Source organism: Anarrhichthys ocellatus, unplaced genomic scaffold (genome assembly GCF_004355925.1).
Source record: "Anarrhichthys ocellatus isolate YVR2014 unplaced genomic scaffold, GSC_Weel_1.0 scaffold83, whole genome shotgun sequence".
Taxonomy (NCBI): domain Eukaryota; kingdom Metazoa; phylum Chordata; class Actinopteri; order Perciformes; family Anarhichadidae; genus Anarrhichthys; species Anarrhichthys ocellatus.
This window is the reverse complement of record NW_022280113.1, coordinates 628,829-638,150: the sequence shown is the minus strand read 5'-3', so window position 1 is coordinate 638,150 and position 9,322 is coordinate 628,829. Positions and strand designations below refer to the sequence as shown.

General features: G+C 41.4%; 1 protein-coding gene across 3 annotated transcripts in view; it reads left to right on the top strand.

Moving 5' to 3' along the window:
• LOC116398410 (alpha-1,6-mannosylglycoprotein 6-beta-N-acetylglucosaminyltransferase B-like) overlaps positions 1–9,322 on the top strand; it is a 61,992-nt gene that overhangs the window by 44,894 nt on the left and 7,776 nt on the right. For 2 of the 3 annotated variants that reach the window (XM_031874669.1, XM_031874667.1), the window contains exons 7-12: positions 434–567; positions 2,242–2,372; positions 3,229–3,234; positions 6,211–6,369; positions 6,596–6,742; positions 6,971–7,087. In XM_031874669.1, coding sequence (XP_031730529.1) covers positions 434–567; positions 2,242–2,372; positions 3,229–3,234; positions 6,211–6,369; positions 6,596–6,742; positions 6,971–7,087 — 694 coding nt within the window. The remainder of the gene's footprint in view (positions 1–433; positions 568–2,241; positions 2,373–3,228; positions 3,235–6,210; positions 6,370–6,595; positions 6,743–6,970; positions 7,088–9,322) is intronic. The other variant, XM_031874668.1, reaches the window with a different exon arrangement.

Here is a 9,322-nt window from a genome sequence, read left to right as displayed (position 1 = left end):
TGTGTGTGTGTGTGTGTGTGTGTGTGTGTGTGTGTGTGTGTGTTTGTTTGTACTTGTACAGCTCTCTTTGTGAGGACCAATTTGAGTTTTAGACCTCAGAGTGAGGACATTTTAACCGGTCCCCACTTTGTGTGAAGTGTCAGACCTGGTTTTAAGTTTCAAGGTAGAATAATGTACTTAAAAACAAATAAAAGGGCATTTAAGCACTTATTGTTTTATTACTTTGCTTATTTATTATATTGCTTCTTAGTTTATCATCAATTATACATGATAATGATGTATAAACAGGTGTTGGATACAAGATAACACTGTTTAACATAGCTGTAATTACATATGATTACACACGTGAAAAAAAATAATTTCCTGATATTTTTTGTACATGGGAGACAATAGGAACATGATGTTTCTAAGTGGTTGTGCTGTGTCTTTACAGATGTCATATCCGAGTGATTGACACGTTCGGGACGGAGCCAGCTTACAATCATGAGGAGTACTCAACGCTGCACGGCTACCGGACCAACTGGGGCTACTGGAACCTCAACGCCAGGCAGTACATGACCATGTTCCGTAAGAACAGAACCTCATGAACAAATTGATTTCATTAGTGTTTCATCTTCTGTAGTGCACTACATATACTGTCAGTATAGTAATGGTTGTGTTACAGTATTGCTAATATTGATTCACACATTTTTATTTAAACTTTCATATCATATCTCACTCCTACAAGGATATATTAGGGCTTTTCGAGGTCAAACAAATGAATAAATAAGCCGGGGGAAGGGTGTAAATATTCTGAAAAAGATTAAAGTTGTAAATTTGGTTGTGCCTAAAGTAGTGTTCTGATGGTGAGGATGGCCTCTGAATAAGGCGAAGGTCCAGAAAGATACATATAGGCGTGTTCTTTCATCTTCTTTCTTTGTTCTTTTATTAACACTGATATAATTAACATATTTTGCATTTGGCGGCTCACATTAGTGCTGTGTTTAACAGTGGCATTTGTGGTATGATGAGGTTGATCCAACCTTCCAAAGTGAAGCCATATGGTTCCTTGACCCATTAGAAATGCACAATTGTTTTGAGTTTTTTCTCCCAAATATATGGCTTTATAATCTCAGTTTGTTTCTCGAAAAATTGTGAGGTTCTTTTCAATCAATCGTGCAAATTCTATGTTCCTTCTTGAAATATAACCCCCCCCCCCCCCCGACTCCATAATACTTTATTTCATTATTTGTTTTACCAAAAATTGCCTGAATATGCTGCCATTCCTATCTTTTCTATAAAACCGAAGCATTTGAACTTAATAACTCGACAAAACATGAAAGTTAAAACTGTCACACAACACACACACACACACACACACACACACACAGATCTATCACCAGTTTTGACAGTGTTTTCACTTTTTTTGACAGGTCTGGCTGCTTGTTCACATTAATTTGGATACATGTGTCTAATGCAGCTATTTTCAGCAACACCGCAGCTTCAAGCTGTATCTGTTTTTCATCACGTCTGCTTTCCTCTTTCTGATCCATGCTACGCAATATGTCTGATCTGGTGTTTTCAAAGCCCTCATTGTTGTCTGTTTCCTCACTGCTCCCGACTGAAACACTGACAACGTAACTCTCTTCTGCTCTCACATTCACTACTTAACATTGTCGCGCTCTTTCAGCTGTAGTTGTGGCACAGCAGAATCATCATAACGTCAATACGTGGCCCAAATGCAGACGCCAACGTTTCACACTGTCCTAAGCTATTACGGCTGACTCAGCCTTAAAAAATGGCTCCATACTCACTACCTGAGAGAGCAGCAGGAGCCATAATTTATTACTTTTATTCATTTTATAAAAATGCACACGGCAAAAAATAAAAATTTGCATTGACTGTGAGGATGCGATGAAAAGCTGTAAATTCATGAATGTACTTGGTTTTGATTATGTAAAGTTAAAGTCAGTACTTTAAAAACCATTTCAGTCCACCTTAGTACTGCCAAAACCATCGCAGCCTCACATAGCCAACAGCAGCTGGCTTTATGACAATCTCTATTAATAATACTTAGGGGGTCGACAATCACCCCGACTCAGCCAGTGAACTGAAGCAAACAAGGATGTTGTGCTGTTTTTCTTCACTGTCTCTCTCTAACAACAAAACTTTATTTCTCTCTTTCTGTTTTGTTCTCTCTCTCGCTTCACTACTATCCTGCCTCACCTTACTACTCTCTCTCACACACACACACACATTCAGCACACACGCCAGACAACTCATTCATGGGCTTCGTTTCGGAGGAGCTGAATGAGACGGAGAAGAGGAGCATCCAGCAGAACAAAGTCAACAACATGGCTGTGGTGTACGGGAAAGAGGCCAGCATGTGGAAGGTACAGGCAACAAATCACTTTTCAATGTTTCCACGGACAAAGTAAAGGAATTTCCTGGAGAGCCACAAAGTATACTATATATATATATATATAATATATAGCAATTAAACACAAAAACGCACACTGTACATATATGTAGGCAACCATGACTTTTTATGTATGCATATATAATCATGTACAAGTACAGCCATGCACATGTTCTGCAACATCTCACAAATACACACATACTCTGTGTTAAATTAAAAAAAAAAAATAATCGGAATTCTCAAAGGCAGTCTCTTTCAACGTAGAAACACACACTCATTCACACACACACACACACACACACACACACACACATAATACCCCCCACAATATATTGCAGTGAAAAATACAATGACAGCATTTTGCACACCCCCGTTGCTTTGCACCATTACAGCTCAGCTTCATGCGGCTCAATACATATAATTGTACAGCTTTAATTTACAGGCAATTTTCCTCTCAAAAGCTGCCTGCTTGTTCCTCTGCATATTGTAGAGCGGCACAGTTGTGCCTCCATTATAAAAAATATTATAAAAGATGTTATTTGCAGCACTTTCCACAGTGTGACTTTTCAATTCTCTGGATTTCTTTATAGCTGTGGATTGTGAAAGAGACGAGCACAGAAGCGAGATGGGGGGGGGGGGGTTATAAAAGTACAATAACTTAATCTACAAAAGCTTGGTGAAAAGGCACAACATGTACATTAATGATTCATTTTCTCTGCTCTCTCTTCTTTGTTCTCCCCATTGTTCTATTCTAAATGTAAATACATGTCTGATTTCATTTTCTTATCTCTTTCTTTCTTTTGTGGCGAATCCGGCTGGATGCTCACTAGCTTCAGGTAAGAGCCTGCTACTTTCACCACATATTACTATTAAGGCCATCTCACAACCTACACACATGCATATCTTTTTATCCCCTCCACTTGTCAGAAGGCACAAGGTCAGTTCAGACACTCATTTCAAATGTATTCTAACTGACAACATACCTCGGAAAATGTGGCCACCGCAGCACTAATGATGGTGTTGGTCTTCTCAAGTGGCTTCCACCTTATTCATAGCTATTATATCAGCATTTTGTGTTTCGCCGACTGCAAATGAGAAGCTTGATTTTGTCTACCTCTGTCTGAAATCAAGGACCCATTGTTACCTAAATTCACAAGAATATTGTGCGGACAGTTCTTTGGAAACAACATACTTGACATGCGAGAAAGGAAAGCTTGAAGGGGTGTGTCAACAGTAAAGAGGGTGAGGCTCATCAAATTGACCCGTTTACAGCTGACGTCATGATTACATCAGGGTTTCAGCTGGAGGCCAAACAAAGGAAAGACTGGATGCAAACACAAATCACCTTTAGAGTAGTAGGCTAAAGTTACACATCCAAAATGTCATCTTGCTGTGGTGCTGGAAGCTAGAATCAATATTGCATACATTTGAGATGGTAAATTCTGATCCGAGGCTCAAGGGAGCTACACTATCTGTAAAATGTTTCAGAGATGGAGAGAAAATGTTGCAAATAGTTTAGCTTAGCCTTCCACGAACCTCATCCTCCATCACGGCTGCTGCACCTCAGCAGGCTAAATCATTATAGAGATTGAGAGATGGTCTGCACCAGGACTTATTCTCTGTAACCAGTGTAGGATGAAAGCATGTTGGAATTAGCAAGATAACTCATTGGCTAGCTAGCTAGCTTGCTAGTTCCACCATGTTTTCATGCAACACCGGTTAATGAAAATGTTTCAAACATAGTTGTCACTTATCTAGTGTGAACCATGTGCTTTCCTACACTGAGACAAGAGTGTGTGGATGAAGCATTAAATTAATAAAATTGTACAAATCTCGCTACCTAGCTAGCTACCTTGCTAATTCCACTCTGCTTTCATGCTACACTGGTTAACATTACAAATAATGAGCCCAACTGTGGGCTGGTGGACAGTGAGTGACTCTACACATTGAGATAAACTCGTATTTTCTTTAGCCATTATAAAAAACAAGCCAACTAAACTTGCTAGCCAGCATATAATGTGCTCAGATAATTAATCCGCATCCACCTACGTTCCGCCAACAAAAAGCCTTCATCATGTTTACGAACAGAGAAGGGGTATAAAAGCTTCCTTTTTATCATCGTACCCTTTCGTGCAAAAATAACTCAACATGTTAATTTTTTTTTTACTACATTTCAAGATATGAGGTGAGGGACTAAAACCAGCACAGCAGAACATACTTATTAGACCTAATCCAATGCAAGTCGAGAGAGTTAGCTCGGACACACACGGAGAGAGATAGCTGCAAGTGCAGGTTATGGAATCTGCACTCCTCCACACCCGTTTTTTTTCCTTCTGCTAATTCATGTTGTCTGCTACACTTACCGCTTGAACTAATCTCCTAATTGGCTGAGAAAATCCTCACAGAGGAAGCTATCGATCGCTACAGCCTCCAATTAGGGCTAGGGCTGGGGCTGGGGGGGGGACACCAGAGACCAGAGTACAGGGATACAGTAAGCTCCTCAACACCAGGCAGCCGAGTCAATACTCTGGCCCAGGGTCACGCTCCATTTACATGATTCAGTTTTGTTTAACTGATTAGCTGGTTGGTTTTTGCTCTTCCAATCATCAATGCTCAACCTTGACTTTCTACTAATAATGAGTAGAGATGAATGCAGAGCTATGAGTAAGAGAAAGTAATGCTTGTATTGCACCTCTCACACCCAAACAAGACCTAGCACAATGATTTTGCAAAGGAGATACCTATCTGCTGAACTCTGCACTGAGTTCAATGACATTTTATTTAATTTTTTTAGTGAATAGCCTGTCGATTTCACAAATGTTATTCAGATATTCAGGGTCAAGCATGTGCAGGGAAGACTCTCACTAGGTAATAGAATAAGCAGCCTCCAACCATCCAATGTGTATCCACTGTGTCCAAAGGTGTCTTTAAAATTAATACCAGTGAGAAAACAGGGGAGTAGTTGCAGTAGTAAAGAGTGGTTCCGGGATAAGAAAGAAGTATTTTTCATTTATGTGAGTGTTTATCATTCACAGCCTGCAGCTGTTAGATTCTCCTCTGTATCTCTCTCTGAAGTCTATATCAGTAGGAATTGTTTTCTGGTTGGACTGCCACACAAAGACACACACACTCAGTAGATGGAACAAGGACATCTAAATACAAACATGCCTAACAATTTGAGTAAGCCACATCCACACACAGAGTTGGGCCAATGTTTTCTTTCGGATTATGTTGGTTGTCAGAGCATTTTGCGGGACGTAAAAGAGATTTCATCGCCGTTTCAATGCGCAGCGCGGGAAATCATGTAGTAGTTGTTCACGTCTGACAGAAACAGAATAAGAAACAGAAAAATGTCAATAAGAACAACTAAATGATGAGTTTGGCGCGTGTGGTTTAACCTGCTGAGATTTCCCCAGATCTGTTGTTCTCCAAGTGAAAAGGGAGGAAAATAAAGCATTTTGGTGTTGTCCTGTTTCCTGTGAAAAATGACCTGAAAACTCTATTATACACACAAGTTGTGTTCATATTTAAAAGGTGATTTTGTTTTGTTTTAAAGATGTATTCACACACATGCAGTCTTTTTAGACAAACATGAATGTACTGTACAAACAAAGTCTGACAGCTACGCACACAGACAGCTCACACAAACATCAAAGATGTAACAAACACAGCACACTGTACTTGGACACAGATTCTTCAATCATATGCCTCTATCTGCTGTTCTTTTCTGACACACTCTTTTCCATACGCCTTCCTCTCTTGACCCTCCGCCCTCAATCTCACCAACCCATCTTTTTCCCTTCCTCCTCCAGCAGGGTAAGGATGGTTTCCTGCAGATTCTCCACAGGTACATGGAGGTCCACGGCACAGTGTACTATGAGACCCAGAGACCTCCGGAGGTCCCGGCCTTCGTGAAGAACCACGGCCTGCTGCCTCAGCATGAGCTGCAGCAACTGCTGCGCAAGGCCAAGGCAAGAAAGCGAGGAAAATATTCCCTACATACTTACATTCTCACTGCTGGTGTCATAGAGTGAACACAGATTCTTCATCTGCAGCATTAGTTCTGTCTTTAACAGTATGCTCACGTTTATCCAGAAACCGATAATGATATACACACTCAATACCACATTACGATACTGATCTAAAGACACTTTGAAGCTAATTATCATAAAATAACATCCCTGGTTGTTCTTCTAGCTCTTCATTGGCTTTGGCTTCCCCTACGAAGGCCCTGCCCCTCTGGAAGCAATAGCCAACGGCTGCATCTTCCTGCAGCCCAAGTTCCACCCGCCTCACAGCTCACTCAATCATGAGTTCTTCAGGGGCAAGCCCACATCTAGAGAGGTAAGCTCCTTATAGCCATTACTCCCCCACCATTAGTCACTGATGAGAATATTTTTGGCCGCTGCTGCCAGCCAAGTTGCCAAATAACTTTATTCATCAGTAGATCTTTAAAAAGAACTGGCACAAACTGTAGGTGCGGACAGCACTTGTTAGCGCCTGTTAATTAGGAGGCTGGAACATAGCGTTCCTGCTTCAACTCAATCTATGTTGCTATCTATGTTGCTGTAGGTGTCCTCCCAGCACCCGTATGCAGAGCAGTACATCGGCAAACCTCACGTCATGACGGTGGACTACAACAACTCCCTGGAGTTCGACTCTGCCATCAGGGAAATCATGAGGACCAAGGTACTCTTCTTAACCCGCTGTTTTCTGTAAGGATAGAAAATGAGACGTGTAGGTTGTGTGTCGGAGCTTTCAATTAGCTCTGAAGGCAGCGAAGCTGTCAGGCAATGACTTTAAATTGAAAGTGAAATGCCTTTTCTATCCATTCAGCTTCTCCTGAAGTCAAATCAGTCATCTGCATCATAGATGTGAGGAGGTGTTCTGCGCTGACACCTCATGAAATCCTCCTGATTGATTTGAATATTAATACTGGCGGCTAGCTGGGATTGTATCAGTCAGTTCACTGATGTGAATCAATTCGGCATGAAACAAGCCAAAAAACTATAAAATACAATTTTGCAACATCAGATAACACACCACTCTATTATTTTACTCAGTGAGGTTAGATTTGTAGATGTCCTTGTTCTGTTTTCTAGTTTTCGTTTGCCTTTACCATCAGTGAGCTGTGATGAAGTTACAATAAAGTACTGGACCTCTTGTCGGCGCTGTAGGCGTTTTATTAAACTTGACAAACGGAACTGTAGCTTTGCCACCGTGGCGCTTTCCAAACTGTGCCAGTGTGTAGGCAGCAGTCTAATACTGCAGAGAGCTGAACTTTTTCACGCAGGACATGTGGGCTGAAAGAGAATGTGAGGCTGGTAGGAACTGCCAAGTGTGGGAGAGAGGTTAATTAGGGAGTCAACCAGGGAGATTAAATCTTTCTGGAAAGCACGACAAAGGGGGAGAAAATGGGAAAAAATAGAGAGAGAGAGAGCGAGAGATGAACTTACAGACAGAGAAACAGAGAGATTGAGAGGGAGTCTGAGTCCCAGATCGACTAAACGTCTGAATGGTCTTGAAAGCTTTCTGCTCTCATTAAAATGAAAGACACAAAGTATGAACCTGTCATATTTCAAACTAAGTATGTTTAGAAGAGTTAAGATTTCAGGTGCATCAAGAGCATGAAATCAACACTTTGAATAAGGTATTAAGCGGTGGATCACTATTGTGCACATGGCTGTTAATGTTTAGAGAAAGCATTGTCTCAGGCGGTGTGTCCATGCATGGATACTGAAAACAAAGTGCTTTGTGTCATTACAAACACAAAACTTAAAAGAGATATGGCTTTGAATAATATGGTTTTGGCATTATTCATTTCCATTTCAGCCATCTAGCTAATTCTTGTCTTTGTCAGGAGGAGTGTGTGTGTGTGTGTGTGTGTGTGTGTGTGTGTGTGTGTGTGTGTGTGTGTGTGTGTGTGTGTGTGTGCACCTTTGTGTCTGTCCACGGCTAATCTTGCATTCTTCTGCAGCAAACTGCACAATGTTTTGGATGGACAGTTATAGCTGCACATTCAAAGACATTTCGAGGTCTCGAGACACAGTTATTCTGTGCCTTTTTATTGGGCTTCAACCTTGCGTATTGTCGGAAAAATTGATTTCGAAGCCTAAAACTAAAACACTTCAAGTCGCAGTTACGCCTAGAAACCGAGTTGAGATGCATACCCGCACAGAGCCGGTGCAGACATCTGCATGAATTAAAATGAGAGCATATCTGTTGTGTGAGAGGTGCGAGTAAAAAAACATGTCTGATATGGGGGTCTAGATGGGGGTTGGACGATTTTGGGTTGTGTTCATTCAATCAAACATTACAGCTGTGGTTGTTGCAGTCACACCTGGCGGAGATCTGCACTCTACAGAGTGCACCTTTCTAGTTTCATGTTGTAGTCCTCAGTAATGCTCCAACAAAGCATCAATTTAAACTGCACGAAGGGCACTGAAGGGATCATCTGCAGTATGAAGACCACTGTCTCCATGATCTGTTAAAAGGCTCTGTACTAGTTTGTGCCTTTAGCAGATTAGAGGAAGTGTGCATGAAAATGAGAGGAAAGGTAATGTGTGCATGCTTGCATCTCATCTGTGTTGTCAGACAAGATACAGCTCAGCAGCCTTGGCTGACTGCTCCGTCTCCGTCTGCACTGTCAGACCACTGAGAGAGAGCTGATGGACCCCTTCACCCTTCACTGGAGGCACGATGCCCCAGCAAACACACACACACACACACACACACAGACAAATAATAGTATTCTCCTTGCATTTATAAACACATTTGGAGAGACACTGAAGTTCCACTAATCAGGCATATCAGCACACAGAGCCATACCCACGCATTACAGCTGTTGACTTCAACACACACACTCAAACAGTCACGCTGTGTGTGTGTGTGTGTGTGTGTGTGTGTGTGTGTGTGTGTGTGTGT